Source organism: Haplochromis burtoni, unplaced genomic scaffold (genome assembly GCF_018398535.1).
Source record: "Haplochromis burtoni strain Fernald_Lab_line unplaced genomic scaffold, NCSU_Asbu1 Contig_10, whole genome shotgun sequence".
Lineage (NCBI taxonomy): Eukaryota > Metazoa > Chordata > Actinopteri > Cichliformes > Cichlidae > Haplochromis > Haplochromis burtoni.
The window spans coordinates 667,879-687,736 of NW_024582371.1; the positions used below are offsets into that span (position 1 = coordinate 667,879).

The 19,858-nt window shown below is 43.6% G+C and overlaps 2 protein-coding genes across 5 annotated transcripts in view; both read right to left on the reverse strand.

The window, feature by feature from the left end:
- Nucleotides 1–4,504: 4,504 nt before the first annotated feature.
- The window catches only part of hivep3a (HIVEP zinc finger 3a), a 51,917-nt gene continuing 36,563 nt past the window's right edge, over nucleotides 4,505–19,858 (reverse strand). For all 4 annotated transcript variants that reach the window (XM_014335383.2, XM_005927971.3, XM_005927969.3 and 1 more), the window contains 4 exons: nucleotides 10,756–10,886; nucleotides 10,590–10,664; nucleotides 9,147–9,757; nucleotides 4,505–5,835 (listed from right to left, as the gene is read on the reverse strand). In XM_014335383.2, coding sequence (XP_014190869.1) covers nucleotides 5,314–5,835; nucleotides 9,147–9,757; nucleotides 10,590–10,664; nucleotides 10,756–10,886 — 1,339 coding nt within the window. In that variant the 3' untranslated portion in view covers nucleotides 4,505–5,313. The remainder of the gene's footprint in view (nucleotides 5,836–9,146; nucleotides 9,758–10,589; nucleotides 10,665–10,755; nucleotides 10,887–19,858) is intronic.
- On the reverse strand, nucleotides 16,059–19,841 carry LOC102307223. The gene is made up of 2 exons (XM_005927967.3): nucleotides 18,598–19,841; nucleotides 16,059–18,539 (listed from the first exon to the last, which is right to left on the reverse strand). The coding sequence occupies exon 2, from the start codon at nucleotides 18,520–18,522 to the stop codon at nucleotides 16,993–16,995; it is 1,530 nt and encodes a 509-aa protein (XP_005928029.3). The 5' UTR covers nucleotides 18,523–18,539; nucleotides 18,598–19,841; the 3' UTR covers nucleotides 16,059–16,992.

Sequence of the window (19,858 nt, forward strand, 5' to 3'; positions counted from 1 at the left end):
AGCGGATTCAGTAAACTTATACTTTCATCCAGAATTTTCTATATTTAGTTTGACTTCTTCACAACGTTATAAAAAATAGCTAGTTTATCTAAATGTTTATCCTGAAAGGTATTGTCCTGCTAGCTAAGCTTTCATTCCATTACCAAGTTAAGTTTGTATAGTACTACATCTCTGATGTACATCAGGAATGCAATGCCTCATCAGAGAAAAATGCAGACACCTTATCCTTGTTCCTTATTGCTTAAAAAAACAGAAAAGAAGACAGGAAATGGACTTGGCACCTAACTGATTTTAAGTATAGAAATGCGCTGACTCACTCAGACAGGACCCTGATGCGAGTGAGGTGAAGAATGATAGCAGTATCATTACCAGCATGCCAAATACAGACCGAAAGTACACTAACTGTCGGCAGCCTACTTGTTATTAGGCCTCTCCTGTCGCCTCTATTCATCACATGTCGTGAGAGTGCCTGGCACACCTGTCTGCTTCATTAAGGTCAATCATTGAAAAAGAATGAGTCGCACATGGAACCAGGAAGGGAAAAAAAGTTTAGACAATGAGCTACAGTAAATGTAACGGCAAACTACTAGTGAAATAGCAGACAAATGGGTGAAAATGATAAAAACAAAACAAAAAAGAAGAGATAAAGACAGAGACAAATAAAAGAAGTAAAACTTTGTTAAATAAACAGCTAAAATAACTGTAACATTTAAAATAATAATTTATGTTCTGTTATTACAAATAGATGACATGTATATGTATGATGTATTTATAGAAACACAATTTAATACAACATCAAATGGTTAAAATGATAGCTAAATTAAAACTTTAAGTCAGTTAGCTTAATGTAATGGCTACATCACAGTTTCTTCTTTATAGCATAACTGGCTAACTTTAACTTTGTTATTTAATTTTTTTTTTTTAAATGATTCTAAATCATTTAAAAAAAAATAAAAAAAAAACTTTGTTATTTAAAATGTTGTAACGTTTAGTTTTATATAATTAATAATATTGACTTACAGTTTACACAAAATAAAAGAAGCTTTTTTTCATTTACTTATTCTGCAATAACATTTTCATTATTTTTTCTGTTTTTGGCTAGATGAACATGCAAAGTTGCTCTGAATGCAGCATGGTTATAGGTACCAGCTGGTCTGGTCTGGCTATTTCAGAAACTGCTGAGATTTCGAGACAACCTTTTCCAGGTTTGCATAGAACAGTTTGGAAATGATAAAACATCTACCAAGTGGCATTTCTTTGGGAAGAGTGACTCATGGAGTTTGCAATACATTGGGACAATAAACACAATTTTTTTTTTCTTAAAGTTACTTAATTAATTTGACTAACAATCATTCCAAAACATTATAGTGTAGCCTTCTGGAATTAAATCAAATTAAATTAAAAGGAACCTCCAGCAGAACCAGGGTCAGGGCAGTCATCTGTCACAACTGGTTGAGGAGGTGGGGGTAGCACAAGACATATTATGGGAGGGCGTTTATTAATTAATAAAGATTAAATGTAAGAGTGATGCATGAAAACAAGAAAAGAGAAAACAGGTGAATAGAAAAGAAACATGCATCATGGGAAACCCCCAGCACGCGGAGACGATAGCAGCATGGCTAATGGATGCTTCAGCGTCAGCCAATCTAACCTCAACGATAAGCTTTGTCAAAAAAGGTTTTACGTCCAGAACAGAAACACAAAACAGAATTGTGATACATAAATGAATGAAATGCGAGAAAGCCTTTCTCAGAATAAAAGGTTGAACTCTATTTACTCTGCCATAAACCTTTAACATGTGTATGAACTTCATCTGACTCATTACATTCATATTATTTGTAAACTCTGAGCTTTATATCATTAACACGAATGGATCACATGGGAGATATGAAAAAATTAAAAATGATGCCATTAGAAATAACAACTTCCAGGATGTTCTCTGAAGTGAAACTATCTACACATGTTTTTATTGTTGACCTTTTCCTGTCTTTTGTGTGTTTGCTTTCATAAAATTGTCATAATTCCATAATTATTACTATGGTAACAAGATGATATGCAAACAAACCCACCCTGCATTAACACCCGACCCGACCCGGCTTCCAGTTTTCAGGATCTCCATTCAGTTCTGTTTGTTTTACTTTGCCCTCAGACAGGTTTCCCTGTTTTGGGTTATTGTTTGCAGCTCATTTTCTAACGAAACATATCACAACGTTCCTATTAGGAACTATCGTCATAAAATTGGGTAATTACGTTAACGTTTGTTTTATACTGTAAGTAAATAAATGCACGCCTCTTCACAGGTAGATGATTTAAAGCTTTGGGGATGTGTCTGGCTGCCCTTTCCCTGAAACTTCTTCCTTTACTGAGAAACTTATCTGGAGATTGCTGATAAAACACAAACGCAGACAATTATAGTGCTACATTAACTTTCCTTTTATCCCAAATTTGTCATGTGGGGATTTTTTTTCACTTCATTATTTTTTTGTCACTGTCTCCATATTACCTGTGAAAATATACAATAAAATCCCCCCAACTGGTCTGACTTTGGTTTCTGTATGTGCTCCATTACCTTTAGTGGATGATGTCATTTCTTCTAGCGGAGAATAACAGTAGGCCTTAATTTGAGTTCTTCTGCCACCCAGTGGTGACAAGAGTAACATTCAGTACCTAAGAACAAAGAGCTGCCCGAGCCGAGCAGACAGCAAAGAGGGGGTGAAATGAATATTTTGATTCCATGAGATGGAATTTGCTATGCTATGAAATATCCACAGGATGGTGCCATAATCATCAGCATGGAGTGCGCTCAGTCCAGGAAAAATGCACTTGATTCTTACAGACTATTGTATCTCCTTTATCTTTTAGCTTACTATAGCAAATAAACGTATTTGAAACATTTAAACATGCTGACGTGTTTAAATGTGTTCCACTACAGCACAGTGGAAATCAAATGTAACTTTACATTCACAGCAACTCAAAAATTACATTTGGAAAATATCAACAGCAACATTTTTAAAATCAATCCACAGACTATTTTGGCAAGATTATAGTTTAAAAAACAAACAAACAAAAACCTTCTAATTAGTTTTTATTTCTACTTTGATTTTTTTTTTTTAAACTAAGTTTAGTTTCTGTTAGTTACCAGAGTTTTGCTCATTTCAGTTTTTAATGTTTGGAAATGTTTTTCTTTGTTTTGGTTTTACTTTTAGCTTTTTTAATTTTTATACTAGGGGTGGTATTTGTCAGGGGAAATTTTTGTTTCAGTGTTACAGCGCAAAACAAAATACTTTGTGAAAGCAGTTCCATTTTACTATTTAGTTACTGTTTTTAGTACATAATATTGTTCAGTCTTTCATTTCTATGATCAAAAGCACTTTTTAACACCTACTTGTAGCTGGGTTTTTTTTAAACTTTAGTTTTAGTGACCCCAAGACGTGGTTTTGTTTAAAGCACACAATTTTCTTAAAAATGAGTCTTTTAAGATCCATTTGTTGGATTGCAAGAATTACTTAGAACAATCATAGCAACTTCCATTGGTGAAAACAAGCTCTTCAGATGAGTTGCCTGCTACATTTTTTTTTTTTAAATTTTGACTGTATTTCCTTTTTACTAAGCTACAGTAGAAACCCATTGTCCTTATACAGAGCCCGCACTGACATCCACGGAGAAGTCATCATTTCGTCAGGCTCCCAGCAAGCAAACAGCACTGTGGTAGTAAAATGATTAATCAGCCACTTTGTTAACAGATAGAAAATAGAAGGTGTTTGGTAAAGGTTTGGTGAAGGTTTATGGTAACTGCATGAACATACTGGCGGTGGCCAGTGCTGCCCTTTAGCGCCTAATAGATGTGCCTATGGTATAAATTTGAAAATCCTAGGTAACATCACTCCATTTATTGCATTCACAAGATTTTCAGGGGGCTTGACCTCTGACCTTGATTTCCTGGTCATGGGATTCACACTCATCTGAGAATTTTAGTCGATGCACCGATGTATTGAGTTATCACATTCACAGTCTTGAATGCCTGCTTGCCCAGCTGTGGGGTAAAAACCCACAGCACACAGCATACCTACTTTTTTTATTTTCATTTTTTTATATACAATGAAACACCTCACAAACAAGTAAACTCGGTATAAACGAAAAAAAAATTCAATGTTTTTAAAGAGATCAAGATGGCCAAGATGTCAGAGTTGATAATGTCCCATGAAATATTTGGGAAACAGAAGCTTGACTTACCTCATAGCAGCTAATTAATGTTACTGACATTATTTCAAGAAAGAACCAGTCTTGCTGAGCCTCTTACATGTCATAAACAAAAATGTATTCCCTATAAATTAAACTTAACTCCATTGTATTTTGTTTGGATCACTATTTTTTTGTAATTTTGGCATCTTGCACCTCTTTCAGGATCCCATTGATTTTAATTAATTTCCATACATCAACAGGATTTATTAAACTTAAATAACTGAAATGAAAATAAATAAAAAACGAGACACACTTTCAAAAGTTTTAATAGAAATCTGTAAAAATGAGAAGTTTAATGGTAAACATGAAAATGACAGTGATTGTATTATGTAGAAAAAGCAACAACACAACAATACATGTATCTATTTATGAAAGAAAACTGCACCGTAGCTACCGTGTACGTGAAACAGGTCTCCACTGGATATCAAATCATTTGTCAGTGCACTCGAAAAGGATCTGAAACTTCTTTTCCTGGAGATTTCAGAAAAGGAGCTAATCGTGAGCTTGCTTCTTTAAAAACAAAATTAACAACAATAACAACAAAAATCAGACTAATAATAATAATTATTATAATAATGATAATAATAATAATAATAATCACAGCTTTTAAGAATGACATATTAAACCACAATCTTGACATAAAATTGCACTTCAAAATACTGGTTGGGTGAATAAATATTTGCGATACCTTTTTATATCCATTTTGGTAATACAGTACATAAACACAGCAATAGTATATTAGCTGTCAACAGGGTTAATAGGGAAACTGATTTAAACTTTGTCTATTTTCATTCCAGCTGCTTTTGCATATAGTACAGAATTTGCATATTAGCACAGAAATAAATAAACACCAATGACATCAAAGAAGGGTAAAAAAGATTTACAAAACATACTGCATATCTAACATAGTGTCCATATATATTAATAATATAATTACATAACAGCGTCATTCAGAAGCGGTGCTCAAGTGCTTTTGCGTTTTGTCGTCAGACTCAAAACAAGCGTGTGGTGATTTCTGGCCACAGGCTGGTCTTAGTCTTTTTGCACTGTCCCTTCGGACTCTGCCTCCGATCAGAGTTGTGTCTGGGAGGAAGGAGTCTTTTTTTGGCCTTGAGAGTTCTCAGGGTAAACACATCTTTCTCTAACAGGTGCATCTGCGCTCACCTCCAGGTGTCTCGTCTCTGTTCTGGGACTCGACGGCTGCTGGATGGTGAAGGATCCTTGATTATTTTTGTTGGGTACGACACCTGCAGGCATTTGTCCTGTTGCCTCAGGGTTCAGTAGGCTGGCTTGGCTGCTCAGCGGCATCTCTTTAAGAACGTCCTTGCGATGTGGCAGAGCGAGCCTTCCCTTTGGAGCCTCGCTCAGTTTCATGGATGCCCCTGAGGTGTTAGCAGTCGTGCTGCTCAGGAAGCTGTACATTTGCAGGGGGGACCTGGGCGGAATCATGTGAATCCCCCCAATTGGAATCAGCATGCTTGGAGCTCTGCTTGGCTGCTGCGAGTGCAGAGGAAGGTGACTCAGGAGGTTGTGGGCTCCACGAGGACGCATGGAATGCGAGGGGATGTGGGTCAGACCAACCTCATCTACACACTACAACAAAAACAAACTGAAATTTCAGTGGCTCTGCTGGTGGTAAATTCACCTACAATTTTTAGAAACTGTTTCTGTCTCAGTTCATTTTCTGTATTTTGACAAGATATCTTTTTTAAAAAGCTATAAAAATATCGGTTTAATTTTGAAATGGCCATCTATAGGATATAGGGTTGAAATTACGATTAAATGATTTGCAAATCACTGCATAGAGGTCCCCCCCACCTTTTATTTTCCTCAAACTGATTTTTACAGTGTCCCAAAGGCGAGCACCTGGTGGTCAGGCCTTAGTCCATGGGCCCTAGCCGGGCTTAGCCCGAAAAGGGGACATGGGCCCATCCTCCCGCAGGCCCACCACCCGCAGGAGGCGCCGTAGGGGTTGGGTACAGTGCGTGCTGGGCAGCAGCCATGGGTGGTGACCCTGGTGGACCGATCCATGGCTGCCGAGACTAGAGATTGAGACATAGAACATAATTTCTCTGGTGGGGAAGGAGCCTGAACGTGAGACTCAACGTGAGGTTGAGTCTGTGCATTGAGTCGGACTCAGCTTAATGTACAGCTTGGGATCTTGAACCAGTCTCCTGGAGAGGGGTTGTACTATGTCTCAGTCTGGAGTTGCCCTTGGTGAGAGGCTGGGATGGGTATCTTAGTATCCTCTCGGCTTGTTGCCAGTATGGTGGAGTTCTTCCCTGGTGGATGAAAGGGTTTGTTCCCTGGGTCGGGGAACGGGTCCTCACTGTCGTCTATGTCTATTCACTGAACGACAGTTCAGAGTACCTGGCCTTCCTGGAGTCCCTGACTTCTTGAGGGTGCTCCACCTGGGGACTTTCTCGTCTTACTGGGAACGCTCATGTGGGCAACAACAGTGAGACCCGGAAGCGCGAGATTGGGAGGAACAGCCTGCCAGATCTGAACCCGAATGGTGCTCTGTTACTGGACTTCTGCGCAAACCACAGTTCATCCATAACAAACTCCATGTTCCAACATAAGGGTGTCCATGAGTGCAAGTGGCACCAGGACATCGCAGGCTGCAGGTCGATGATTATTGTGATCGTATCATCAGATCTGCGGCCATATGTTCTGGATACTCTGGACTGGAAAATCTATGCCAGGGTCCGTCCATTAGCTGATTCAGGAGGAACCTGCCGCTTTCATGCCAGTTGTGGAACACTAGACCAGCTCTTTAGCCTCCTGAGGATATTCAAGGGTTGGTCCAGTAAGGTTGACCGTTGGACTCCACCAGGGCTGCCCTTTGTTACTGATTCTGTTCATAATTTTTACGGACAGAATACTAGGCATAGTGATGGAAGGCTTCCACTTGCGTGGCCTCAGTATCTCGTCTCTGCTTTTTGCAGATAATGTGGTTCTCTTGGCTTCATCAGGTGGTGGCCTCCAACTCGCCCTGGAGTGGATCACAGCCAAATGTGAAGCGGCAGGAATGAGAATCAGCACCTCCAACTTTCAGGTTAAGGTCCTCAAGTGAAAAAGGATGGAGTGCCCACTCCGGGTCAGGGAATGCCTGAAGTGGAGGAATTTAGGTATCTTGGGGTCTTGTTTATGAGTTAGGGGAGAGGGGAGAGGGGAGTGCGAGATCAACAGAAAGGTTGGTGCTGTGGTTGGAGTACGGGGAGAGGGAGGTCTGGACTTCTCTGCTTATGCTGCTGCCCCCGCAACCTGGCCACAGATAAGTGGAACAAAAATAGACGAATGGATGGATGGATATTTTTTTCCTCCTTGTTTGAAATGTCCCATTTTCCAACATGGAAAGCTTAGGAAACATTACTCTTAGACTTTTTCGAGTCCAGTTGAAGTCTACTTGAAGCGTGCTTGCACAAGTGCTGTACTGCTGTGTAGTGTCTCCTTGTCAGTGTGGTTATTAAAAAAAACATTTACAGGTACAGTAGGTACAATCGAACAGACGAGCTACTGTAGCTCAAACTGCTGAAAAAGTTGACGCTGGTTCTGATAGAAAAGTGTCAGAACCGAGCATCACAGTTTGTTGTGTATGGGGCTGCATAGACACAGATCAGTCAGGGGGACCATGCTGACCCCTGTCCACCAACAAAAGTGCCAACAATGGGCACATGAGCATCAGAATTGGACCATGGAACAATGGAATAAAGTGTCCTGGTCTGGTGAATCACATTTTCTTTTACATTGCTTTTACCCTGGGAAACACCTGGTAACCAGGATGTACAATGGGAAGAAGGCAAGCCAGTGGGAGTGTGATGCTTTGGGCAATGCTTTGCTGGGAAACCATGGGTCCCTGCCATCCATGAGGATGTTACTTTGTACATACCATCTACCTAAGCACTGTTGAAAATCACGTACACGCTTTCATGGAAGCTGTGTTCCCTGATGGCTGTGGATATTGTGCCCTGCCACAAAGCAACAGTGGTTCAGGAATGGTTTGAGGAGCACAACAATGACTTTAAGGTGTTGATTTGGCCTCCAAATTCCCCAGTTCTCAATCCAATTGAGCATCTCTGGGATGTGCTGGACAAATAAGACCGAATCATGAAGACCACACCTCACAACTTACAAGACTTAAAGGATCCATGCCTCAACAGGTCAGGGCTTTTTGGGCAGCCAAATGGGGACCAACACAATATTAGGCAGGTTTGTCATGAAGTTATATCTGATCCGTGTATATGCAAACACAAGAGCTCACTCTGTCGTGAATGTGAATCAGTACCTGCTCCTCTGGGACCCACATTAGTGTGAGGTATGTGGTGAAGTTTCACCATAACATGTTTGGTGTATACTTTTTGCTTATCAGTTTTTAATTAGGGTGAGCCGAGATACTCACCCACGCTATTTTTGTTGTTGACATGTGGTTCCAATCTTCAGAATTTAGTGATTGGCCTGCTTTTCCTTTTTTCCCCTGGTTACCCAGGGAAAACATGTGTCTATTTGGGAGCTCTCCTGCATTATTTTAGGGCTAGGAGCTGCATGGTTGCTTTGTCTGATATAAAACAAGAGAGCTGCCTTTCCTTACCTTTCCAATAAATGTGACTTTAAAATAACCTCATATGTACCAGCCTATCTATATTTATTCTAAATGTTGACTTGCTGGAATTTAGCTGAACCACACAAGATTGGCTTTGTGAGCTGGAACCTGATTTATTTAAAAACTTTAGGCTAAACTAATAGAGTTGGATCAAGTCACAGGTGAGTGACACGGTTTGAAGAAAAGCCACCTTTTGGCCAGTGGTAATTATACACGCAGCAAAATTCTGACTTAAGTATACAAAAACAAAAAAATTTAATCGTTATGAAGAACACTCAAAAAATGTTTTGAAGTCACTCACCAGCCTTGCCGTAGATGCTTGTTCCCTTGGATGAATATGGGCTTGACAGTGAGCAGAGGTGTCAGCCAGGGAGCCCAGAAACCCATAGGAATGCGACCCCTGAGACTGCACTATTATAGGAGAGAGGCCTCTAACAGGGGAGATTGGTCTCTGTGAGGCGGTGGAGACATGACAACTGGATGGGGAGAGGGATGAAGGAGGAGCAGGGGACTGGCAAGGCCTGGGTGATGGGTTACGAGATGGAGAAAGCTCAATTTGTGGAGTCAGGATTTGACTACTTGGAGAATGAGGACCTCCAGAGGATGCTAACGTTGAAGCGTCGAGGCGTCTGCGGGCAAACAACGCCCTTCTGGCACTGGCTGAGCTTTTCTGGGTGGAATCCCTGGAGGTAATCGGAAAGGATGAGCTGCCTTCAGACTCCCCCAGCTGATGTGCTGGATGAACCTTCTCTCTGTTAGTGTCAGAGCCTTCAGCCGCTGTGGACCGGCTGTCTTTGTTATGCCCGTCATACTTGTCCTTGGTGTTTGGATCTCCTTGATCTCCACTTTTCCCAGCACCAGAGCACTGATGACCTTTTTGTTGATTTGGCTGACATGATGAGATTTTGCAGACTTTAAGGACAGAAAAAAAGGTTTATTTTAAATTAATTTTATATTTAAATTTTTTCAAATTTTTCTTACATTAGTAAGGCAAAACATCAAGAACTTTATTTAGATTATTTCAAATTTGACATGTAGATGTCAACATGTAGAGAGTTTATGAAAGCTTAGGTATTTCAATTTCCTACAAAACTTTACATTCATTCAAGACTTCAAAGGCTGCAATGCATTTTCTGAGTAACATGTAAAACAGTTACTATTACTTAACTCTTACTATTAACAGTAACTTATTACTCACTCATCACACACTTAACTCTAAGTGAAAAATAGTCGATTGAACTTATTCTGATCAGCTTTTCTAGAACTGAAAACTCAGTCTTGCAGATCTTAATAAACTCAGTTTCATTTATCTAAATAACTCAATGCCACCTTTCCCTCATCTGCTACGATACCACGAGAAACCCATAGCCTGAGAAATTCTGAGAGAAACTAGCATGAACATAAATGACTCAAACGCAGTAGAAACTTTCATCTTAGGATTTTTCTATTCATTTTTATCGAATTCTGCATCTTGAAGGAATTTGTAGAGCGGGTCACTATGTTAAATTAAAGGCGAAATGCTGGCCTGGCCTGTTGTTCCATATTCCATTTATCTAAAGAGGTTTGACATTTGATAAAATGTGTACATAATAAGGAGTTAGAAGCAGACATTTAACACAGTAAGAATAGTGCTAATAATGCTAATGTGGTAAGCATAGGACAAAAAAGAAGAGAAAAAGGAGCACAGGGCATGTAATTTACAAAGCAATTACTGCATTTATTTTTAGCCAAAAACAAGTTGTACCTTCATGTGTGTTCCCTGGATAACAGCAGGTTTCCTTTCCATGTCCCTTAGATATCAGGTGTTCAGTAAGACTCCCTGGAAATAAAAAAGAGCCGCTCACTGTTGATGCACAGAGAACACATACAAGAAACTTAAAATGAAAAAACATTTTATTGCCTGTCATTACCTGTAGCTTTGAATGCGGTTTCACAGAAACTGTAGTTAAATGATGGTGATTCCTTGGTGATTACTGTAGTATCGTCATACTGGCACTTTTCTCCAACTCCACCATGTGCGTCATCATACCTCTTATTTGATCTGCAAATGTAAAGAGAGAGAAAGAGGTTTCAGTCTGGTACTCAGGGTGTTTCCTTGTCAGTCAGCTCAGGATGATAGCAGCAATCAATATGAATGTAACAGGAGCTGACAGTCAGGCTGGGGGCCCTTCAGCACCTGTTAGTGACTGCATTTATCCAATGTAAGTTTAATGTCTGGTGCTGGCCTTTACAACATGGGAATTTCAAACTGTGGCGGCTGGGCTTGGGGTCCACACCACTTCACTTAGACTTCCTTCAGTGAGGCACCTACTTCAGCTTCAACAGAGAAGCTTTCATAAGCCAAAAACCAGCCCCCTCCGCCTCCCACCCTTCACAGCTAACACAACCACCAAGCCCAAACAAGAGGGAGCTTTCGATGCGGCTTCAGGTCCAGAGGTTTGCTGAAAGCGCAGCCAATAAAAACAGGCACAAGAGGGAGGGAAACCCTCGCCCAAACCAGCAGCTGCTCCAAATAAACGTGAAAAAACACTGAAAATAAAAACACATTCCTATGACAAACAATGGTTCTGGTTATAATTGGCTGTTTTTCTCTTCTATTTTCACCACAGGCTGTGTGGCTGGATAAACTCAGCAGGTATCATAAATGGTTGCTTTTACAGTGTCGGAAAACTTCCAAGTTAATGAAAGAGAAACACTTTGCCTTCGTACCTCTATACTGTACTCGGCAGGTATAAATTTCATGTAACACCCGTTCCCACTCAAGATTTGAGCCTAGAGCCCTTGGCTTTCCCCACTTCAAAAAAAAGAAAGGAAAAAATGGCAACATCCCACTAGCTTGCTGCCTCCGTTGTGTCTTTATGTTCCTCAGACAGACAGAGCAGACGGAGAAAGCAGAAAGCGGGCGGGCGTGAGGATGACTCACTCTTTTTAGGAAGGCTGCGATGAGCGTCAACATGAGTCACAACAGGGATTTGTTCGCAGACACACTCCTGAACCAAAAAAGAGACACACAGATGGCACCTCTCTGCACTCCCCTTATCACATCACAGCAGTGTTTATTTCTGATAGGTATCAAAATTACTGAGCATGTCTGGCTTAACCTCCCTGCAAATGAATCTGAGGAGATGAGTGTGTGCTACATAAGAATAGTAGAACGGACTGTGCCTACTTACATCTGTTCAAATGATATGTTAGTTTCAGAATGAGTGTTAGCCATTGTTCATCTTGTTTTCTTTTCTTTTTAACATGAACAGTGACTCTTGCCAAATTTGGGTAAATCGGAGGTAGTTCCTCCACTGATTTGCTGGGATTGGGGCACTTTGAGGTGTTTTACTGTCTTTGTGCCAATCCTGCCAAAGGATAACACGGTGTTCACATCACAGCTTATTATTCAATTTTAAGTAATTACTGTGTGTAGTTCATATCTGTTACACATCATTAAGCACAGCTATTTTACTATGGTTACTTGCATTTAAATGATCCTTTAATATACTGTGTTTCACGCTGATTTAGAACAGTATTTAAAATGAAGGTTGGAAGATTGATTAAATGCCCTGACAGCTAATCAAATGTGTCTTCCTGCCATGAGTAAGATGCTCGTCAGTCAAGTGGCAAACATTAGGTTACAGGTTAAGAAATAATAAGCTCATTCAACCAAATAGCCTGGCCAACCTCTGCTAGGTCTGACAGGCCAAGTCTGGGCTAGAAGGTTCTTCTGGGGTCTAAGTCAGCGGTCCCCAATCCCTGGGCCACGGACCGGTACCGGTCCGTGAGAGTTGAGGCTCAGGTGTGAAATTTATGGTTTTCAGGGTTTTTATTGTTATTTTTTTAATCGTTAACTCTGTTTCCCTGGGTCTTTCCCAGTGTGTTATGAATACATCTTCTTTTGGTACCGGTACTGGTTTTATTTTGTTGTATTTATCCACGACACCTTAAAGGCCAGTCCATGAAAATATTGTCGGACATAAACTGGTGCAAAAAACGGTTGGGGGCTGTTGGTCTAAGTAATAATTGTCGATAAGCCTACCCCCTCATTTTGATAAGTCTCTTTTAGAGTAATCTTAAGAATTATTTCTTTGTTCCATTATTGCAAAGACTTGAAAGAACAATATAAATACAGGAGAAAAAAAAAATCATATTCCGATTTTCTAGAGTTAGGGTAAAGGTTAACTTTAAGGGTGAGGTCATCACCAATGAGTTAGACCTCACAGGGTTAATCTGCAAGCTGTTTTGAGAAATTATTTTTCAGAATGGCTAAAGGGTTGCTACTATCTACTATCCCAATTAAAAAACAAATACATCAATAAATAATGGAAGCAACATGCCTCAAACAACAAAACATGTAAAGACACATATTCAGCTCATTTTAACCAAAATACCCATTTTGCTCTCCTCCAAAATAGGGTTAGGATTATCACCAATGAGGACTTGAACCTCAGCGGGTTAATAAAACAAAATATAGTCAATATTTGACTCATCTTAATATTATTATGTTTTTGGGAATGCTTTTACAAAAAAGCATTATACCCATAAACCTACAGGAAACAGTTTCCAAACTAACAGCAAATGAAAACATTTTCAGAGCCTTTGTTTCACGTTTCCTCAGCATATTCCTAGGCCCAAGCTCTTTTTTTTTGTATAGCATTTGTCCATTTTCCATTCTGTCCGTACAGGAGATTTTCTTTAATGACTAATGCCATGTCTGTACACAATGTCCGTGTTACACCAATACACACAGCCAACAATGTACTGCTGCTCTATGTGAATGGCTCTGATGGCTGGTGTAAATGAATCTCTGCAGGAGCAGAGGAAGCTAGGTAGTTTCCTGGCTTCAGGCCTTCAACAGATGGACTCTGCTGGTGCAGACAGCCAACCCTTAGCCTGTCCAACGTAACGGACGACAACAGTTTCCAGAACACAGAACAGAATGTGACACATGCTTTCTGCGCTGTAAGTAATGCAGAGCATTACAATATAAATAAAAACAATGTATCATTATTACCCAACAGTGCTGGATAATCTTACTTGTGTTACAAAAATCTTAAGGTTAAGTATATAACCCCGTTTCTCTGAGTAGCATGAGTGAGTGTCTCACTATGGGGGAACGCCTCCTGCGTGACCTCATCAGAAGCTCAAATACCATTACGCCAGCCCTTACAGGCTGGCTAGGTGACGCCTATGTTAGGAGGGGCTAGTGCCTCCCTATATAATAGGCTGACATAGCGTCAGATGTCATTCAAAACGAGCCCACCTCTTCCTCGCTTCCATAGCAAGGGGGGTGGTCTGGTGAGACACTCACTCATGCTACTCAGAGAACCGGGGTTATATACATAACCTTAAGTTCTCTTTCATAGCATTCGTTTCGTGTCTCACTATGGGAGAAATACTGACTCCCGGATTGCCAGACATGCCTGTTAAGAAGACAACTGTCCCCAACAGCACTTCACAGGGGAGAAGCCCCCACCCGGGAAGAACCTGCACTGAGGACTGAATGCGCTAGGCTAGGTGCCGTCACATCTAACCTGTAAAACCTAGCAAATGTATGAGGTGAGGTCCAGCATGCAGCTGCACACACCTCTTGAATAGAAACTCCCCTAAAGAGAGCCCATGAGGTTGCCAGACCTCTAGTCCAATGCGCACGCAAGCCAGCAGGAGGCTGAAGGCCCCTGCTAGTATAGGCCAGGGCAATTGCTCCTACTATCCAATGGGAGAGGCGCTGTTTAGACACAGGCTTTCCCATATGTGGTTTAGCCCAGGACACGAACAGCTGGTCACTTTGTCTGACACTCTGGGTTCGGTCCATGTAAATGCGCAGAGCATGGACTGGACACAAGTTATGCAGCCGCTGTCGCTCCTCTGAGGAGAAAGGCGGTGAGCAAAAGGCCGGCAGTTCTACAGGGGAAAATGTGCCGATAACCTTCGGAACAAAGGCAGGGTTGAGCCGCATACTGACCCTCGTATTATCCGAAGAGAACTGAATGCATGACTGATGCACTGAGAGAGCGTGGATCTCTCCTACGCGTTTAGCAGAAGCTAAAGCAATTAATAGAGCCGTCTTCAAGGACAGAAATTTTAACTCAACCTGTTCCAGGGGTTAAAATGGGCAACAGGAGAGCGCAGCTAATACTGTGGGAAGGTCCCACGATGGAGCCAACGGCCTAGATGTAGGCAATTTACGCCGTGCACCCTTCATGAAACGGCATATTAAGGGATGCTGGCCAACAGTCTTCCCCTCAAAACCAATATGGCAGGCCGAAATTGCTGCCAAATACACCTTGATGGTGGAGATCGCAGCCAGATCTGCTTCACCACCTCTGGGTGAAGCTTCCAGTCCCCATACAGTGGGTTGCCCCTGGAGAGAAGATATGCTCCAAAGTTCAAGATCCCCGGCACGTGAGTTGCTCTCAGTGACAGCAGGTGGACACTGCTCCAGACTATCAGTCTGTGTGCCAGGTGTGTAACTTGGGGGACCCCAGACCCCCCTGTCTGTTGATGTAGGCCACAACGGTGGAATTGTCCGACCTCACTAAAACATGATGACCTCTCAGCCAAGGGAGAAAGTGTTTTAGCGACAGGTGAACCGCCAGCAGTTCCAGACAGTTTATGTGGGTGGAGCGCATGTGAGGGCCCCATTCCCCATTCACTGTTCTGCCCTCGTGGGTGGCCCCCCAGCCGGAAAGAGAGGCATCTGTGGAATCACCTTCCTGGCTGAAACTGCCCCCATGGCAACGCCCTGAGACAAGAAACCTGGCCTCTTCCACTCGCGGAGAGCGAGTGAACAGTCTGCAGAGACTCTCACGCGACGGTGGCCGTCTCGGTGAGGGTCCAGTCCCCGCGAGCCCACCCAGCGCTGAAAGCCTCTCATGTGCAGGCGTCCCAGTGTTATCGCCACTAGAGAAGAAGCCATCAGACCGAGCAGCCTCTGGCACTGTTTGAGGGTCACTGTGTTGCCTCTGCGAAACAGTGCAAGGGATGACTGTATGGCCGCCGTTCTCTCCGGGGACAGAAAAGCCCTCACCCGAAGGGAGTCTAGGCTGAGCCCTATGAAAGTAATGCATTGAGTTGGCGTCAATGTGCTCTTTTCCACGTTTATCTGGAAACCCAAACTCTCCAGATGGTGTATGAGAGCATTTGTGTGACAAGTCGCTCCCTGGTGGGTTGGGGCTGCCACCAGCCAGTCGTCAATGTATGTGGCCACCCGAATGCCCTTTTCCCTGAGCGGGGCCACTGCTGCCTCGGTGCATTTCACAAACACCCTTGGGCTCAGTGAGAGACCAAAAGGCAGGACTACAAACTCGTATGCTATCCCCTGGAAAGCAAATCTCAGATACTTTTGGTGTGGGGGATATATGGGGATGTGGAAATAAGCATCCCTCAGGTCAATTGATGTGAACCAGTCGCCCGCTCGTACAAACCGTAGCAGCAAGGCGTGCGTCAACATCCTGAACTTGTATGTCCTTAAATGCCGGTTCAGGGCACGGAGATCCAGAATGGCTCTCATCCTCCTCCCCCCTTTCTTTGGCACAAGGAAATACCTTGAATAAAATCCGCTGTGCATTTCCTCGGGAGGGACAACTCTTATAGCTCCTTTGTCTCTCAAGGTTGAAATTTCCTCCAGGAGAAAACTGGCAGACTCACCCAGAGCACGAGAGTAAACAATTTCTTTGAAATGTGGTGGAGCGACATTGAATTGCAGCCTGTAGCCCTTTTCCAATGTCCTCAGCACCCATGCTGACTGAATGCAGGTGCTCTTCATGTGGAGAGACACAGGGTTCACTGGCCACTCCACCGAAGATGGCGTTTTGGCGCCCCCTTGTGGTCGCAGCGCGAAACATACGCCATTTCGGTGTCCCATCACCTCTGTCACAGGCGAGCGAGGTGACGGGCTCATCTGCATCATCACATTTGATTTTTTTCATGTGTTTGCCAACACTTGACAGCGCCCTCGGCAAACTGCCTGGATGCGCGTGTCGGGGCTTTTTTAATACAGAATGCTCTTTCCCTCTGGCGGGTCCGGTGACAGGAACACTGGCCCGAGTTAAGCACTCTGTTTGGAACATGTCCTGTTGAACTTGCTCTGGAACGGAGCTGAGAGGCAACCCATGAAGGTGAGAAATTGGGTTTGCTCCCACCTAGAGGAGAGGCTGTCAGGCTGGCCGCTTCTTCCTCCTCACGATCTCGGCAGCGGGGAGAGGAGGAGGGGCCGCTTGAGGTCTGGCCTGGGGAGACTGTTTCCGAGTCCATGGATTCTTATGGGCCCCGGCAGCCTGGGGGGCTGCCTGCGTCTTAGGCACTTTGGGAATCCTGAAAGCAGGGACCGGGCGAGACGCTGCCTGCGCGAATGACTGGCGCGGTGCCGCTGGGGTGGCGTGCTGGGCCCTCCTCAGCAGGCAGAGTTTCAGAGCCTCATCATCTCTCTTTTTCTCCTCACATCTCTTCTGCATGGATGTAACAGCCGCACCGAAGAGGCCTTGAGGCACGACAGGGGTGTCGAGGAGTTCCTCTTTCTCCTTGGTCGTCAGGTTGGTGAGCCCGAGCCAGCGTGCTCGCTCCTGAAGAACCATGAGGCCCATGGCTCTCCCAGTAGCCTGTATGGCTACCTTGTGGAGGCGGAGGACGTGGTCAGTTATAACACAGATTTCTTTCCACACTGTGGTATCTGGTTTAGTTGTCATGTCCTCTTCTAGCTCAGCTTGGTAAGCCATTAGCATAGAGGAGGCGTTGTGGGCTCTTACTGACAGAGCCGCTGCCTTGTAGCACTTATCTGTAAGGCTAGACTGGAAGCGGTCTGCTTTGGAGGGGGGAGATGGGGCCGATGAGGACAGAGACATCTTCGGGTGAAGATGGCTCGCTACCAACGGCTCCACTTGCGGCATCTGGCAGAGGCCGATAGACTCCATCCCCTCACAATCCAGCAGGGAGCTCCCCACGATGGGGTGTTTCTCGCTGTAAGGTTTTGCTTTCCACGTCACCGCTATCTCATCGAGTAGCTCCGGGAAAACAGGCAACACATGCTTGCCCGTCTTTTTCGCCTTCGGCAATTTCTTTCCATCAAAACGAGACTTTACAATCTCTGTTTGTACGGCGGGCCACGGGATGTTGAGCCTTGCAGCGGCGCGCTTGCACATGTCCTGCATGTCGAGATCCAGGGGAGACGGCGGTGTCGGTTTTTCAACCTCGCCGGTAGCCGAGGGCTTTGCAGCCCAGCTGATGCTAGCCAAGGAGGTGGAATCTTCCTCCTCGTTGTCAGACAGCAGGAGCTCCGAGTCAGCCGACTCATCTCCGTCCTCGTTGGCATCTCCTCCCCAGGTGACTCCAACATCGGGGAAAAACTCACGATCTCCGTGTGCCTCCAGCGACGGGAAAGCAGTCGCGATGGGCTGAATGTCTGCCTCTACCCAGCTCGCCCCTGGCGTTGCGGCCAAATCATCGGGCACCTCAATTTCTCCTTGCGCCGCAGCAGCCTCACACAGCAAAGGGTCGCCACCCGACAGGTTAGCCTGGCGAGCTAGCCTGCGGCGGAGTAGTTTGCGGTGGATACAGTCTTGTGCGGGTGTCAAGGCAGCCTGAGCGTGAGATAAACCCAGGCATGCTGCACACACGGGGTGTGTATCCCAGGCAGAAATCTTCTTGCCGCAAGGACAGAGTTTTGCAACTTCGTTGGCCGTCGTAGCCATGGTTAGCTAGAGGGTTGCGCACGTTAGCGAGACTGACACTGAGTGCGGTGAATATTGCTATTCCTCGCTAACGTGGGGTGAAAAGTGTTGCTACTTTTCTACAGGTATTGCTACCTAATGTGTAAAACTGCTAGCGTCGAAGGGTATTGCTACCTGATGGTGAAGCTAGAGGTACCTTTGTTAGCAAAGTGTTGCTACTTTCGGAAAATATTGCTACTTCCCTGGGTGAAAGTATTGCTACTTGGCACCAGCACTAGCTACAGAACAGTATTGCTACTGCTTGTATGCTAGTGGACAACTGAAAAGCTGGGAACAAAGCGCCCGGCGACCGAGTTGTTCACTCGAATCTGTGGACAGTTTAGCTTTAGCACCCAATAGCACAGTTGTCTACAGGCTTCTGTGAGAAGCAAGAAGAGGTTTTTAAATGACATCTGACGCTATGTCAGCCTATTATATAGGGAGGCACTGGCCCCTCCTGACATGGGCGTCACTTAGCCAGCCTGTAAGGGCTGGCGTAATGGTATTTGAGCTTCTGATGAGGTCACGCAGGAGGCGTTCCCCCATAGTGAGACATGAAACGAATGCTATGAAAGAGAACCTTAAGAGTTATCTGCACAACATGTGGCTCAAACAAAGAACCATGCCTTTTTCCTCCCACACACTAGCGCTACAATCAGCTGATTTTCGTTTTTGTGCAGAGAAGAGGAAAATGGTGACGCTGTCTATAACTTCAGTGGTTTGAGATATGGACATTACTGTTAGTTCTATTGCATAAAAGGACAAGAGTACGTTGGTAAAGTGAAAAAACTGTATTATGCTGCTAACACAGAGCTAGCTAGCACTAGAATTATTCAAAGCTGAGTGCATGCCAACCTTAGACCAGCAGCCAGACCCTGAACTTTAACAGGTAACAAAGGCAGTAATGAGCAGTCAGGCTTGCAGCGTAGCAGCCTCCATTTCTATCTGTGCATGTTTGTAAAGTAGAATCACTGTGATAATTCAGCTTTTTAGCTTTGTGTTCATATTGTTAAAAAAATAAAAATAAAATAAATAAAATTGCAGGCGTGTGTTCTCACTAGGACAAGCCTTTGTGTCAGTATGTAAGACTGTAGCCTGAGGTTTATAGTATTAACTGGTAAATATGAGACAATACATTGGAGGTCATGATACAGAGTAATACAGCGTGCACATTACGAGTTACAAGTTACTTTCTTTGATAAGTAAATATGTAATGTAGTGCATTACTTTTAAGAAAAGTACTGAGTAATGTATAACATCACATTCCAGAACCCAACACGGTTAGCTAACATACTGCTGCGATTATCAGGAGATCATA